The 16,936-nt window shown below is 37.3% G+C and overlaps 1 protein-coding gene across 5 annotated transcripts in view; it reads right to left on the bottom strand.

The window, feature by feature from the left end:
* Positions 1-4,431: 4,431 nt before the first annotated feature.
* FAM135A (family with sequence similarity 135 member A) overlaps positions 4,432-16,936 on the bottom strand; it is a 672,026-nt gene continuing 659,521 nt past the window's right edge. For all 5 annotated transcript variants that reach the window (XM_053710421.1, XM_053710424.1, XM_053710423.1 and 2 more), the window contains 2 exons: positions 8,624-8,737; positions 4,432-7,523 (listed from right to left, as the gene is read on the bottom strand). In XM_053710421.1, the coding sequence (XP_053566396.1) occupies positions 7,318-7,523; positions 8,624-8,737 (320 nt within the window). In that variant the 3' untranslated portion in view covers positions 4,432-7,317. The remainder of the gene's footprint in view (positions 7,524-8,623; positions 8,738-16,936) is intronic.

The raw sequence follows: 16,936 nt of genomic DNA, 5'->3' as shown, positions 1-16,936 counted from the left end.
TTTTTGCATATAATACCAGTTTCTAGAATTTGGGGCAAATATAGCACCATCTTATCTCCTCTTTCTTTATTCAACATCTATTTATTGTATAATTTAAAGGCACAGCAGTTCCTTAAATGTTCGCTCTACTTTTGAAGACTTACAACCCTCCCCTTAGCCTCTCATATTATACATATAAAAGAAAGCCCTATTTTACACTGCACCTAGATAGGAATCCCTTAATATAATTATATTCACATAAGTCCGTCCAGGCTCCCCATGCCACATCCTTAAGTAAATGCATACACACAGTATTTCTATATTACTCCCATAATTCCCCTCTCCCAAAGACTTTAGTTTAGTTTAATTGAGTTGTTGTTTAGTTTAGTTGTTTTAGGTTAAAAAATAATAAAACCCCAACACTGAGGTACATATGCGTATATACTAGATTGCTCTCTAATCTGTAGAAGATTCCTGCAACCTCCACTGTAACTGTAAGCATTGAGTTTTTAATGTACCTGATATATCTGTAATTGACAGTCACATCTTACTATATGGCTTCATCACCTTTGTAATCTCTTAATACACCCTGCGTGGTGTCTCATGTATACTTAATTTACTATTGTACCTCGTGCTGGTTATAAATAAAATAATAAAAAAAAAAATAAGAACACATAAAACAAACAAATTTAAACAAGTAACAGTTATTTTCTAACATAACTGGAGACAGGCTTGAGGTTTAGAACCCCTTCCCTGACAATCAAATGTAGGGGGGAGAATAAGCAGTAGAACACTGCCTATATAAATCCCCCAGAGATTCATAGTTGAAACTTACAATAAAAGAGCCTCTCCACATGGGGCAGAGGCTCTCAGTGTAACTAAATATATAATAAAATAGCAACGCTATACATACTTATAATTTTTTTTTCTTCAATATAATACTGTATAATACTATACTTTACATCAGGACCATTTGGCCTTGGTGTCCATGTCTGCCTTAACGGCTGCTGATAAAGTCTCATAGTTTAGTGGTCTTGGTTATAAATACTGTGATAGTCCATGGAGCTGGGTTAGACTTCAAGGTGGTTCGGTAGAGAGAGCAGGTTGTTGGTTAGAAACAGTGGCAGTTGTTTTGCGCTTCTTATTTACTGTAGTCCATCTCTGTCGCTGGGGTCTCGATGGTAGATGGTCCATCATTTGCCTGGAACTTGATTGTTCTGCCTCTGGAGGTATGTTTTTCGGTATAGGGATGTTTAGTTGTGAGCAGAAAGTGTTAAGGTCTTCCAAGTCCCTATATGTGTATTCTTTGTTATCTTTAATAACTCTAATAGCAAAGGGAAATCCCCAACGATACGAGATATTATTTTCTTGCAAGTGCGTGGTGAGGAATCTGATATCCCTCCTTCTAGATAGGGTTAATGGGCTTAGGTCTGCAAAAACTTGGATTTTGTCACCATCTTTATTGATAGGAGCTTTTTTCCTAGCTGCAGCTAATATCTTTTCTTTGTCTTTGAAGTAATGGCAACATAGGATTATGTCCCTAGGCGGTGCTGCGGCAGGAGGCTTAGGTTTTAGCGCTCTGTGCAACCTGTCTAAGGGTATCTCAGCATCTTCCTCGCTGTCAAGAAGGGAGCGAAAAAGTCCCTGGAGATATTGTGGTAGCGCAGTGGCTACTGTATTTTCGGAGACGCCTCTGATCCTCAAGTTTTGGCGCCTGCCGCGGTTGTCAAGATCCTCTATTTGTGATTGCAGCTGTATTATTTCTTTGGTCTGCTGTTGGATCTGCATGTCGTGTAGGTTAATTGGTTCAGAAATCTCCTCCGCATGCTCTTCCAGCTGGAGCACCCTATTCCCCAAGTCCACAATATCTTTTTTGACTTCTGTTAAACTTTCTTTTATTATTTGGCTCACAAAGGCTGCAAAGTCCTCTTTAGATGGAAGGGACAATAAATCTGCTCTGGTCAAAGGAAGTGTTGTGTCAGATAGCACATTATCATTTTCCTCTTCATGAGAACTGGAATTGGAATGTGGGGAACTAGGATGCATAGATGCATCTGTTTCTAAAGTTTTAAAATAGGCATTCAGCTTAGTAGAAGTTGTCAGGTTTGATTTGCTTGTCTTTTCCCCCTTAGTGAGACATTTAGAAGCCATCTCAATCCTCCAGGCAGTATATTTTTAAAGGAAACAGGTTCTAGCAGGGTTTATTTTGTCTATCTACTGTCTCTGCTAATAAAATGGATCTATTGTGGGCACACTGGTGGTAATAAAGGAGAGCTTTGCTAAATGTGTGCCTCGTGGTACAACTCAGGCCCTGCTAATGTGCGTGTCTGCAAATGTGTGGTGTGGGCCTTCTTTGGCTCCAATTATGGTAACTGTTCTTTTTACAGAGTTCACGCTGCTTTCAGCTTAATGTTTGCCAGAACTAACAGTGAAGGAAATATGTGAGGGTAAGGTACCACTTATCACTGCTCTGAGGAAAGTGTTATATTTAAATTTATATAACCGTTATGCAAAAGAGTCCATAAACACTGGGGCACACTGAGCGCTTGGTTATCAACATTCTTTTATCTCACCCCTTCGCCACCAGCGTAGTCGGTGTCCAGATGAGGGTATGCGATGTTGCTGGTCACTTATGGCACTCTCCGCTATCTTTCCAGCCTATTTGCTTTGCAGACCTGTCCTTCAACACTGCGTGTGTTGCGGTCACATGGGGCCAATATGGCACTTCCCGGCTCCGTGCATAATGATTCCAGGGTGATAATGGAGTGCTGTTGCCGCAACTGACTTTCCGGCTTTATAGTTTTATACTCTCCGGTTCCTCTTATGCATCCAAGGGTCTTGATGACCTGTTACACTGCTCTGCACTTCATATCTCGAATCTCCAGGGGAAGTCTGCATGGAGCTCTACACAATTGCAGCCATGCTGGTTCGTGGCTGACTCCGCCCCCGTCTTTTTGTTTTTTTTATTGACCGTATGACTTGGTTTTATCTTTGTCTTCAATACATTTTGGATTTTTTTTAAGTAGCCGTTGCCTGTCAGTGCGCTTCTCCTACTCTATGGTTTTTGGTAAAAGATATATCTATACCTATAAATATATATGATTATATATAGGTGTTTATATATATATATATATATATATATATATATATGATAGCAAATGAAGAGCACTCTCACTTCAAAAATCAACAGCCAGGGTGCAGACAGAATGTCAATAGAAATAAGCCATGGAATGCACTCGCTAGTCTTTTTCAAATGTGTAATTTATTGTAACGTTTCGGGGAACGTATCCCCTTCCTTAGACGTCTGAGGAAGGGGATACGTTCCCCGAAACGTTACAATAAATTACACGTTTGAAAAAGACCAGCGAGTGCATTCCATGGCTTATTACTATATATATATATATATATATATATATATATACAGCTATATATATATATACAAGAATATATATTTAAAAATACTTAAGAGCATATTCCCCTATGTGAAGAACATTGGAATCTGAAATATTTACAGTACATACATAGTTAAACATTTTATTAAATATGAATATAGCACAAATATGATTTAACATGTTTTTACCTACTTGACTGCAAAGGGCTCCAATACATACATACATATATATATATATATATATATATATATATATATATATATGTATACATATGTATTTATATATATGTCTGTAAATACATATATACACATATAAATACTTATGACCACACACACATACATACATACATATATACATATTTAGGATACAAAGGAAAAGGCGAGGACTCAGGAACTTGAAGTCAGGTGACTTTATTTGATACACAAGGTGAGTAGCACTAACACAGGTGTGCAAGGGGTGCTAGATCTGACGCGTTTCGCGCATGCTCACATGCGCTTCATCAGAGATCTGTATACATGTATATATCATGTATATATCATCTTTATGTTAAAGCCCTTTGCAGCTTTTTTCTCTCTAACTATTGAGACCTTGTATCTTTGAGCACTTATAGCATTTTAATACAATATATTTTTTTAAAATAATTTTTATTAGACAGTGTTATTATGAGTGTAACTGTACTGTTTAAAGTAGTTTTGATGTGTTTTGTGCCACTTTTTTGTTGAGCTTAACAGTTAGACAGAACTTTGAAGTTGCGCTATCCTGACAGGCGTGGAATTCAATTGCACCCAAGCGAATGCGTTCACTTTCAACTTGTAAAACGCGCGCTACTTCCAACGCATGCAAGCAGCAGCGGTAAACCCCTTTTCGCTCGCTAACAATTGCCCGCCACTCTTAATCTAGCCCTAAGTGTTAAATGTCCTTTAAAAACCATTGTCACAATATCATTTTAAAGCCAGTGTATTCCACTACTCCAGAACAGTGACTAACCATAAACAGAGCGTGATTGATAACTATATCTAGTATATAAACAACTTGTTAAGTAAGAGTACAAACAAGGATAAAAAGAGTGAATATTTTATTGGGAAGATTACACCTCAAAGAGAATGTTGAAACTAATAATGATTCACTTTTTTTATTTGATTACAGTAATCTTAAATGGATGATACTGCTACACATTTCAAAAATTAGCTTCAAAATGTTAAAAAAACATACAAATGCATTTAAATAATTACAAAAAGTTAAACATAAAGTACATAATAGCAATATCCTCATTCTGCCCAAATGGGAGACTGGCGGGTGCTGCTGAGATTTGTGATAGTGGTTTTGTTTGCATAAAAATGAAAAGATTAATGAATAGATCAAAAGAAATGTTAAATCAGTTCATTGCTTACGTATTTCATACAAGGTATTCACAATGAGAAAAAAGCATAAAAAATACTTTTTTTTTTAACCATTTGTATGCAATATGCTGTATGTCTCAAGGGGAACAGCAATTTGAATGCATCAGATCACTTTAAATAAAAGTATCCACTTCAGAAGAGTATGTTCTGTCATTTTGTGCTCATAGAGATCGCAATTCTGAATCTAAAATTATTTTTAAACATGACTGTGTCCAACTAATTTTCAGTTAACAACGCTGTACTGAACTGTTTGAAAAAGAAAACAAATATTTCCTTACTAGGGAAAGTGTGTCTGTAAGTGATTTATAACCATGCACGAAATATACAATATATATGACAAAAATGTATTCTTTACAGTTCAAGAGCATCCTCAGTGCATTAATCTCCCAAACTTACATAACATGAAAATATTGTTCTCAAACGCTATTAAGCACCAGTAAGAAGTCAACAGACTTTTAACAATCTTCAATATGAAAAAGACATTTTATCCAAAGCAAACATTTTTTTTTGTTCTAATGCACATTCTGAATATTTACAGTGCTTTTAAGTCAATGCAGCCTCTTAGACAATTTTTAAAAATCATAAAAGTATTGCAATAATGTGTTATGCAAGGTATGCGGCAAACCATCTCATGACGGATTACGAAGATCAGAGATGTTGCAGTGCTGACGGATAACAAGGCAGCAGTCAATCAAAGAAAAAAATGCTTTATGAAGTTCCAGTATATACAGCGGCAACATAACATACAGCAACCAAATCAAAAGAATATTTCCACAGGTTTAACACAATACAGAGAACAAATCTATACAAAACACGGATATGACAGTGATATTTCCAAAGCATTAAACAATTCTGTTCATCAAACACGCATATGGCAGAGCAATACATAACATGACAAATTAGCAGCTATGTTTTCCAGTTTGAAGTTCTAATATACTATTAAACATTACTTTTGTGGAGTGCAGATGTAGCAATTCCTTTTCTTGTGATTTTCACAAAATGTTACTGCTTAGTGTTGGCAGGGTGCTTCAGTAATGGCTTCCCAACCAACGATAAACATTACATGGCGCTAACAATACTTCATAAATGAAATGTTGACAATACCTACCAGAGCTATTTTCCTGATCCAAACATTTTTACTCAACATTTTATATTGCACTTGTCTGATGCAATTTGGAATCCTCAGATGTCAGAATCTACTTTCCTTAAACACAAGAATTTTATACGTTCTTTTTCTGATTTGGTATGTACTTGGTGTATTCTACAATCACAATTTCCAATACTCTAAATGGCAAATGTAATTAGTTGATGTTGCAATGATATCAACAGACAACCAGGCGCACATATTTTGTACGTCGGCATGTCACATGTGTATCATTTATACATTGTTATTATTAATGTTCACTTATATTCTTTACTGAACTGGACTATTGTCAATTTTCACTGTATGTTTTTTTTTTTTTAAAAATGCTGTAAAAGTTGGTTATAGTAGGTAATACCTTTTATAGGGCTAACTAAAAAAAATAATTCACAGGTGAGGCAAAACGCTTTCCAAACCATAGAAAAAGTAAACACATTTGGGATTGTGAATGCTCGTTTAGTATGATAGAGACACGGATTCTTGCAATTTGTTTTTTAATAAATAGTAGAAAATGTGTCTTTAAGAGTACTCAGAAGGTTTAAAAACAAACCCTCTTTCTAAATTAAACTAAGGTGAATTTTTGGTGGTTTCTTAATTTCTACCCTGCCTCATGGTACAAAATAAAACAATACATACCCTACGTTTTAATGAATAGCAAGGAATGTGTTGCTATATATTGAGTCCTACATTATACATAAGCGTTAAGACTATTTACAGGGCATGCACATACATAACTTTGGTAAATGTAGGAAAGCTTTACCAACCATAACCTAGTGTAACTCCAAAATCTTTCCTTAAAGCAACATTTCCAATGGGTAACTGTGTCTGATTTTGTCCCTCTGCAGCATGTGAAGCAATCAGAAATTCTAAATGTACTATTACTTTGAAAACAATGAGGAGTGTGCAATGGATGAGGTGTTCCATCTAATAAGAAGCCAGATTACATTTAATAATCAGTCAGTCCAGCTGACCTAGCATTGACACGTATTTTGTTAATTCATGACAAAAAGACCCCCAAAACAACTATATGTTCCAAATAAAGATGGTTGCCACCAAATATTCAATACATAGTCCATGTTCAGGGGGACTGGTACAGAGAATTTTCTGTATTTTCAATAATGCACCCACCCTTCAAAATCTCACAGAAGGGAAAATTATTGTGTAAGAACATCTAAACATTAAATGTGGAAATAACCATCACTACAGTATATTAAGGTATCTACACTGCAATTAACATTGGTAATGAATTTTCAAAACTGATGATAAAAATAATATTCTCTAACCTTCTCCCCCCAAAACTATAAATATTGTACAATATACAATGGCAGCTACTAATTTAATACCACATATTTAGAGATTTATTGTAATGAGGTATTAAATGAATATCTGGTAGCCTCCTCTTCTTCTACTGAAAATATTTAAGGCCAGCAACCAGAAAGAATTTTTCCAAAAATACTTCTGAGTCAAGAACCGCAATGTGGGCTGCTCTTCCAATAAGAGAATTTGCTGTATTGGGTAATGCGTGAATGACATCATAGCGTATTAAATTGCAGTCCTTATTCTGCAGAACTGGCAAAAGAATGTTTTGGATCATCTCAGCGTATACCGGTCCTTAAAAAAAAAAAAAAAAAAAAAAAAAAAAAATAGTTTTAGGTTTGTAAATCACTTAAGTTTTGTTTTTTTAATAAAAGTTGAATTGATAATTTTGCACAAAACATCTGTGTTATTGTTAATGCAATAGTTATAAAACAAATGATTGATACATGCAGAAATTAGTAGTAAAATAAAAAAGCAGAGTTCTTGGAGCATACTGGTCTCTGAGCTAGGATATGTAATGCTTATGTTGCCAAACTAGTCAAACACATGGGGAAAAACATGCAAAAACTTATTTTGAGCATATTATTGTAATGTACAGTATGTGTCTTTACTTCAATTCTAGAACCATACTTAGCAAGATAAACGGCTCTCAAACGAACATTTGCTGTTATAAAATTCTAGTACTGATGAGGCATCTTAAATAACCTCACCAGATCAGAGAGCTTTAGAGAATTAGGCACTTGATGTCAGGCAAATTGTGTATAATTCCTATAGCATTTATCTCTAATCTCTAAGGTCTGGACCTGGACTGTTGGTGATGGAACTGCAAGTCTGACATGATCAGAAGAGTGGATAAAACCAGACAACCCCCCTCAAACAAGTCTATGAGGAGCTGGAGATTGACCATCTTCTTACCACTTGTAACATGCATAGAAAAAAAAGCTCCTCTTTTTGTCATTCTTAAAGGGACACTATACCCAAACATTTTCTTTCATGATTAAGGTAGAGAATATAATTTTAAACAACATTCCAATTTAATTCTATTACCTAATTTGCTTTATTCTTTAAATATACTTTAATGAAGAAATAGCAATGCACACGGTGAGCCAATCACAGGAGGCATCTATGTGCAGCTACTAAGCATATCTAGATATGCTTTTCAGCAAAGAATATCAAGAGAATGAAGCAAAATAGATAATAGAAGTAAATTAGAAAGTTGTTTATAATTGTATGCTCTTTCTAAATCATCTAATAAATAATTTGGGTTTCATGTCCCTTTAAGTCTTGCATTTTTTCATGTTAATAACTGACAACGTTCTGTTGATTCCTAAATTGATTCATTCACTATAATTACTAATGGCAAAACTTAAAAAAACTGTCTGCAATTTGATCACCTGATTGCTTATCCTTTAGAGCAGTTTTGCACATTTCTATCCGTGCTGAATGATAAGGAACGTAACGATCCTGCAAGGAGCTCACCAAAACCACATTTTTGAAGTGCTCAAGGCCTGTGAAAAAAAGTAGAACAACATTGAAGCACAGCACAAATATAACAAAATCAGAATAAGGCACTGACCATATACAAATATTGGGCTAGATTACATGGCAACAGTGAATTTGCGGTAGTAATTAGCGCTCATAAAATTACCAAAGGTCAGACATCTGATTAATTTTTTTTAATGTCCCTCAATCACCCCCAAAATAACATGTGAAGTCCCTATTTATAAAATAAAAAATACAAAAGTAGCATGTAAAAAACAAAAAAACAACAAAATAAACAGAACTGCACTAAGCATTTTCTGCGGGCTAAAGTTGGCGGGTGTGGGGTGTTAGGAAAAAACAAAAAAAGAAACAGCACTGAAAAGTGCCTTTACATTACAGTCTATGAGAACTGTGTTCTCCCTGTAAATATATATGTATATGCTTATATACATATATGTGCTAATATACCCATATTAACACATAAATATATATGTATATGCTTATATACATATATGTGCTAATATACCCCATATTAACACATAAATATATATGTATATATTCATATTTGCTGCCCATCGCTGCACAACGTACCCCTTTCCTGTGCTAGTTCTCATGCTGTCTCACAGCCTATGGAAGTGGAGCCTATGGAAGTGCGCTCTCGTGAGCACTATGCTTCCGTGCAACGTGAACGCAAAGTTGCGTTGGCATTGCACCTCACATGTAATACCAGCACACATTTACGAGCACTGGTATTACTAAGTTGAGCACTAATATTGCTTTTGCGGAAGCAATATTATGCGCTCAACTTGTAATCTAGCCCATTGTGTTTAAAAAAGTTTATATCTTGGCCATTTATTATTTATACAGCATACATATCTCAACATGGTCATGGGCTAGTCTCTATTCTACAATTTGGTGGATGTACAGATCTTTATTTACTTGCATCCCACTTCCCCTTTTAATACAGGACTCAGTGGGTGTTAAAAAAAGACGAGAAGCTGTTAAGAATTAAAAAAAGATGACACATAGGAGAAAGAAAAAACAAAATTTATGCTAACCTGATAAATTTCTTTCTTTCTTGACAAGGTGAGTCCACGGATCATCATTAATTACTGTTGGGAATATCACTCCTGGCCAGCAGGATGAGGCAAAGAGCACCACAGCAAAGATGTTAAAGGGACAGTATACTATAAAATTGTTTTTTCCTTAATGTCTTTTTAATTAATTTTTTTTACCAGCTGCAGAGTATAAAATGTATGAGATTTGCTTTTTTAAGGCTCATTTGTGTATATGAATTAGCTGATTTTGTGTTTTGAAGCCTCAACCTAATAAAATGGGTTGAGCTTGTAGGTATAATCAGATCTCATTACTTTATCACATTGTGTACATATACTTGCTTCTTTATCTTATATCTGTCCATAAACCAATCACCAATACTTGGAGAGAACAATGGATAATTAACATTGTATTACCTTATCTCTTCTATAACTCACAGGGAGTGTAATTTCTTCTACTGGCTGTGTTAATACAGCTTGGCCTCGTGGCCAAAAACTTTCAGGATGGGTGGGGATACCACAGGCTAAATAAACTAATTCAAATGCCAATATAAGGTTAATGGAAATACATGTAAACAATTTAATACACTCCAGCAGGTAAAGTGAATCATTGGGAACAAATTGATGGGAAGAAATGTTTTGAGTAAACTGTCCCTTTAAGTATCACTTCCCTTCCCAAAAACCCCAGTCATTTGATCGAAGGAAAGAAGAGAAAGGAAACAACACAAAATGCAGAGGTGCCTGAAGTTTAAATAACAAAAAAGTGTATGAAAAAAATAGGGCGGGCCGCGGACTCACCGTGTCAAGAAATAAAGAAATTTATCAGGTAAGCATAAATTTTGTTTTCTTTCTAATGACACGGTGAGTCCATGGATCATCATTAATTACTGTTGAGAATCAATACCCAAGCTAGAGGACACAGATGATAAGGGAGGGACAAGACAGGTAACCTAACCAGAAGGCACCACTGCTTGCAGAACCTTACTCCCAAAAGAGGCAAAAGTATGTAGAGAGGACCAAGTTACTACAGCCTTGCAAATCTGTTCCCAGAAGCTTCGTTTTTGAAGGCCCAGGAAAAAGAAACAGCCCTAGTAGAGTGAACCGTGATTCTCTCAGGAGGCTGCCGTCCAGCAGTTTCATAGGCCAAACAAATTATCCTCTTCAGCCAGAGCGAAAGAGAAGTAGCTGTAGCTTTTTGGCCCTTGCGTTTCTCAGAGAAACAGACAAACAAAACGCTCCTTATGAGAAGGAGGATTAGGACACAAAAAAGGAACAACGGTTCGCAGAACCACCTTATCCGAATGAAAGATAAGGTAAGGGGAATCATACTGTAACGCTGATAGTTCAGAGACTCTCCAAGCAGAAGAAATGGCAACAAAAACGAAACCTTCCAAGATAACATCTTAATACCTAAGGAATGCATAGGCTCAAACGGAGCCTGCTGAAAAACTCTAAAAACAAGGTTAAGACTCCAGGAGTAGTAACAGATTTAAACACAGGCCTGATTCTGACGAAGGCCTGAAAAAAGGATTGCACGTCTGGCACATCTGCTTAACAAAATAGACAAGGCAGAAATCCTTCAGAATACTTGCTGACAAACTTTTCTCCAAACCCTCCTGGAGAAAAAACAAAATTCTAGGAATCCTAACTCTACTCCAAGAGTAGCCCTTGGATTCACCTCAATACTATATGGTAAATCTCTCTAGTCACAGTCTTACCAGCCTGTATCAAAGTCTCAAGGCCCGAATCTGAAAACCCATGCTTAGAGGAAACTAAGCGTTCAATCTCCAACCAGACAGCTTGAGAGAAACTAAATTTGGATGAGAGAAGGGACCCTGATCAGAAGGTCCTTACTCAGAGGCAGTCTCCAAGGTGAAGAGATAACATCTCCTCTAGGTCTGCCTACCAGGTCCTGCGAGGCACGCAGGAATTAATGCCTCTCCTGTTTGATACGAACAATGATTTGTGGAAGAGGAGCAAACCAAGAAACAGTGATGCCAGACTGAATCCTAAGGAAATGCCAGGGAATTTAACAGAGCAGCCTGCTGATCTCTAGACCTTTAACATAACCTGGAAGCTTGGCGTACTGCCATCTCCAACTCCAGTACCACTCATTGAGGGTTAACCTAGAGAACACCTCAGGGAGAAAAATCTGACTGCTCAAGAAGACCGCTCCCGGTAGTAACTCCTGAAATGTGAATAGCGGATAAACAACGATTTGATCATCCACCCACCGAACAGTCCAAGCCAATCATGGCAAAGGAACTCCAGGTTCCTCCCAAGTGGTTAACGTAACCGCTGAGATGAAATTGTACAACCAGAACCGGAAAAAACGGTTAAAACAACTGAGGCAAAGCCATCAGAGCAATGTAGATCACTTTTAACTAAAAAATGGTTAAGGGAAGAGCATACTCCTACTAAGTCCATAAGCACTATCCAACAGGCTAGCGACCATGGTCACTATTACTCAGGAAAATCTCCGGAAGCATGAGCCCCGAGACAGAAGCACCTGAGAACTGGAGAATGCGGGTAACAATCCTGCTACCTCTCGCAAGCCAAGCAAGCGATCTACCACTTATTCTAGATCTATCCTGCCCCCTGGTCCACTATCTGAAAATGCATAACAGCAGACACTCAGATGGAATCAAGCTAAGGAATGATGTCCAATGAATCAACCATCAGACCAATTACCTCCATATATTGAGCCACAGAATGGCCAAACAGTAGAATGCCAAAAAGAAAAAGGCAAGAGGAAAAAATCCACTATTTTCTGACCTCTGTCAATATTTTCAGAGATAGGGAAACTAATATGGTCCCTAAGAAACTACCCCTGTAGCTGGAACAAGGGAAATCATCTTCAGATTCACTTCCATCCGTGGAATGAAGAAAAACAACAAGATCTCAGTATGAGAGTTTGCTTGTTGAAAAGATGGTGCCTGAACCTTATGACGTCCAGGAAAGTCACCACAGCAATTCACTGAAACCTGATCCCTGGCAATATAGCCCCCTCTGAGAGCTATGGCAAGGCCAGAGGAAAGAGCCACAAACTGAAAGTGTTTGACAGAAAGTCAAAACTCAGGAACTGGAACATACATGTCCTCCAGGTCTATGGTCACCATGAACTGAGCCTCTTGGACCAAGACATATATAGAACGCCTCTCTCATCACCAGGTAAAGCTATTCTTGAGATGTGAACCTGCTCCTGGGAGGAAGGAGTTTAATTACGATACATAACCCTGGAAAACTCTGACCACAGCCCCAAGGAATCTAGGGCCTCTCTTATCTAGGTATGAGAAAAACTGAGATATAATGGCCCCCTACAGGATCCGATCCTGGCTTGGGGGTAAACCCTACCTGCTGAATGAGCATTAGCTGCGGGTTCCTTTTGTAATAACTGTATAACTGGAAAAGCACATTTTGCTATAGTAAGGAAAGCTTAACCCTATTGAATAAACTAGTTTCCAAGAGACAATATCAAGTAACTCGACCCCAAGGCCTGTACAGAAGGATCAAAGGCTACCAATGCAGATAAGACAGGTGAGACCTGCGCTCCTTCCTGAGGATAGAAAATCAAATGTCATAAAGCTTCAAAAGGACACAGGACAGGACAATGGCATCATAAATCTTCAAAGGGACTCAGATAAGGTCAGTCCTGAGATGGGTCACAAAGGTCAGATGGCATTAGGAAAACTCATTTCTTGGACCACAGCAACATCTACAGGCAGTTAACTCAACAGATGAATTGTTATAAACCAGGAGATGAATGGATTTGATTGGCTGGGACTGTCTTCATGGTGTGGCTGTTTGGCTATAAATATGTTTTCATTAGCAGCTTGAAAGAGAGGAAAAAGGAAGGACACATAACACCAACAGGTAATAGACAGACTGCAGCAGTCTTCGCATGCACCCACCCACCCACAGGCATTAGTTTATAGTGTAGACAGGTTAGACGAATAGAGCCTTGTACGTTAGACGCTTCTCTCACCACTCATGTATAGATTTGTCATTTAATAAATGTATCCCTTTTTATAAGACTGGTGTAAGTATCATTCTTTAAATAAGGTAAATGTATTATAAGGAAAAGCCTGACACTGATTTTAGTCACTGACCCAATATTAGGAAAGGGGCTTTTTCACACCTTTAATAACTTCCCCCTGATCCAGACTGACTGGGTATCCAAGAGGACTTGAACGGCTCCTGCTTGGAAGACAAAGGGAAACAGCCACAGAATAAAAGATTGACCTAACAGCCTTTCTGTTCTGGGACTTCCCACGGAGTCCTCCAGATCGGAGTCCTACAAGGCGTCACACCAAAATTATGCTGCCCTTGTTCATAAAGACTGCAACCTTAAAAAAGCATCTATCCTTTATATGGAGAGAAGTCCAGATTGCCAATTTTAATAAAAAACACATAAGATTATGTGTGAGATTGCTGAGCAGAAGCTCTGTATTGGATTAGAACATGTGTCTGCTGGTTCTTTGATCAGTAAACGTTAAGCACTAAATAGGTACATCCAGCGTCAGCAGCTGGATACGAACCAACAAACTTGAGTTGCAAAGTCATGAGCTAACTACTAGACTACATTGGCTGTGTTGTGCTCCTATTTAAAGGAGACAGCTTATGACAGACAGGAGATGGGAGAAAAAACTTCCTTAACTTCTCCCATACCTGAGAAAATTCTACGGGAACAGGAATTTTTTTTCCAGACAAATCCTAGTATATATAACATGAACTAGATTCTTGTGGATTAACAACGACAGGGAATCGAAGTTTACCAGGTGGCCAACCCCTCCTAAATTCAAAGGTGTTCAGGCCTGAATCTGAAGGAAACTACTTCAGCATCAGATGAAGGAATTAAACTGTCCGAATCGGAGATTTAAACCTCGGATGCTACCGACTATCCACCTTATCAGACTATAAGGAGGGCAATATGTGTAGCAAGTGGTGCAGAAAATCTGATTCACTCATATTTCCTCTTGCGAATTCCCTTTAAGATAGGAAAAGCAGATCATGCCACAGATACCAGAAGACACCAGGGCAGACAATTCTGCCAGCAAACAACTATTCCAGGAGATTGAGAGGAACTGCAGGGCACTGCATGAGACACCATAAAAGGGCTTGGGACGTTTGAGAAGAAGCTGTGGCAAGGCCTAAACAGCATCATCCAAGGAGACGAGGCTAAAATAATTTTCTTAAAATATTTCCAAATATTTTAAAATGACACTGTCACTTTAAGATTATAGAAACTTGCTTAAAATAAAATAATGTTTCTTTTAAATATATTTAGGAACAGATCTCTGTTCAATTCTCTAGGAAAAATGAGTTATACAATGAAATAATGGTAATATTTCCTTAAGTGAAGGAAATCTAATTTAAAACAGGGGCAGATGTATGCGTACCTAAGAAAACATTGCATAACTACTGTCCAATCCCACTCCATGTATATTGGCATTTCGACAGTGGAAGTTTATTTACACGGGAATCTATCCTTTATATGGTGGAAATAAAACATACCCACAAAAACTCTTATATAGCAGTAAGACTTCGAAAATATAAGTCTAACAAGTCCTACAAAGGATCTCCCGATAGTATAAGTACAGAGGTAGAGCCTGATTTAATAAAACCACAATACTCTATCTCATAGGACTAAGTTCCACAGAGCCGTTCCGGACAGTAACGCCGCTCTGTTCTCGGACAGAGAACGAGGCAAGGTTATTACGACTGATATTGCAGTCCAAGATGGCGCTTCCCCATACAGAAAGGAAGGAGGCGGGACATGAAGACGGCATGTAGATGAAGCGCGAAAACCTCACCCTTTATCTTGCCGCACAGGAACCCTGAACACTCTTATTGCATGTCACAGTTATAAGAGGAACATAGAGCATCGCTCAGCTCCTAAAATTACTCCAAACTCAGTGAAAGTTGTGCACCTCTGCCAGCAAAGAACTCGTATAAAAGAACACAATAAGGCTCGTCCCATCATAGCTATGCAGACCTTAAAAAGTGGCGCAAACCCGCTTCCACCCCTGACCTAGTCTTACTTTAGCCCATTCAGTCATTAAAGGGACAGTCAAGTAAAAAAAAAACTTTCATGATTTAAATAGGGCATGTCATTTTTTTTTTCTTTTTATTATTTGTTTTCAACACATTACATTTAAGCAGTTCTTTTCAACATACAGTACATAATTTAAACATAAGCATTATTGAATCCACAATCATTAATGTTATTAATTCCAACTAAAATTGCAATCTCTAGGTTAATAAAACAAAAATATGTACCTATGAGGGTTGGATCCTGAAGAAAATAAAATTAAAAAGTTAATACTTTAGAGTAACCAAAAACACAGTCCGACCCCATACTTAGGTATCTTATTAATAATTCCAAAGTTAATTGCCACTTTACAACCAATAGCCTAATCATACTTTTGTCATATTCTTGCTTATAATAAGCTAACTTAATTGGTTACAACTTTTAATTATATATTATGAACTGTACTAATAAATCCATTTTCTTCACTAATCTACCTCCTAATTTTATCCACCACAACTAAGCCAACAGCTATCCACTTCCACTTATTGTGGAAAAAAAAAAAAGGCCAAGGAAGAGGGGGGAGATAGGGGAGAGGGAGGGGGTAAAGATCATCTCTCTTCCCTGCTTCAATTACCATATCCCCAAAAGCACTAATTCTGAATTCTGAAAGGGGAGGATTATCTGGTCGATTTCTGGGACCGGGAGTGATTTAATAAATGCTGCCCACTTACTAAAAAATAGCCTAATATCAGCTTCCTTGTCAATATTGGTATCTCACTGTTTTAGGATACATTGCTTCTTAAGAAAACTTTTAATCTCTGATACCGTTGGTAGATCTCTTGATTTCCATTTCTTAAAAATTAAATATCTAGCTGCCAGAATAACTGAAATAATTAATTTTTCATTGGGCTGATGTTCTTCCTAGTTCTTTAAACAGAATATAACCTAAATCAGTGAGAGACCCAGAGGGGAGATCTTAAGTGATACCTTCATCCAGAATTCTATTTTGTGCCAAAATTGCCTAATCAATGGGCAGTTCCATAACATATGTGTTAGGTCTGCAGCCATCAGAGAGCATTTGGGACATTTGTTGAAATTTGAGTTCCGAAGTTTATACCCTTTTTCAGGGGTATAGTAGT

This window comes from Bombina bombina, chromosome 4 (assembly GCF_027579735.1).
Source record: "Bombina bombina isolate aBomBom1 chromosome 4, aBomBom1.pri, whole genome shotgun sequence".
Classification (NCBI taxonomy): Eukaryota; Metazoa; Chordata; class Amphibia; order Anura; family Bombinatoridae; genus Bombina; species Bombina bombina.
Note: the sequence above shows the minus strand (reverse complement) of the source record. Positions and strands in the feature narration are given on the sequence as shown.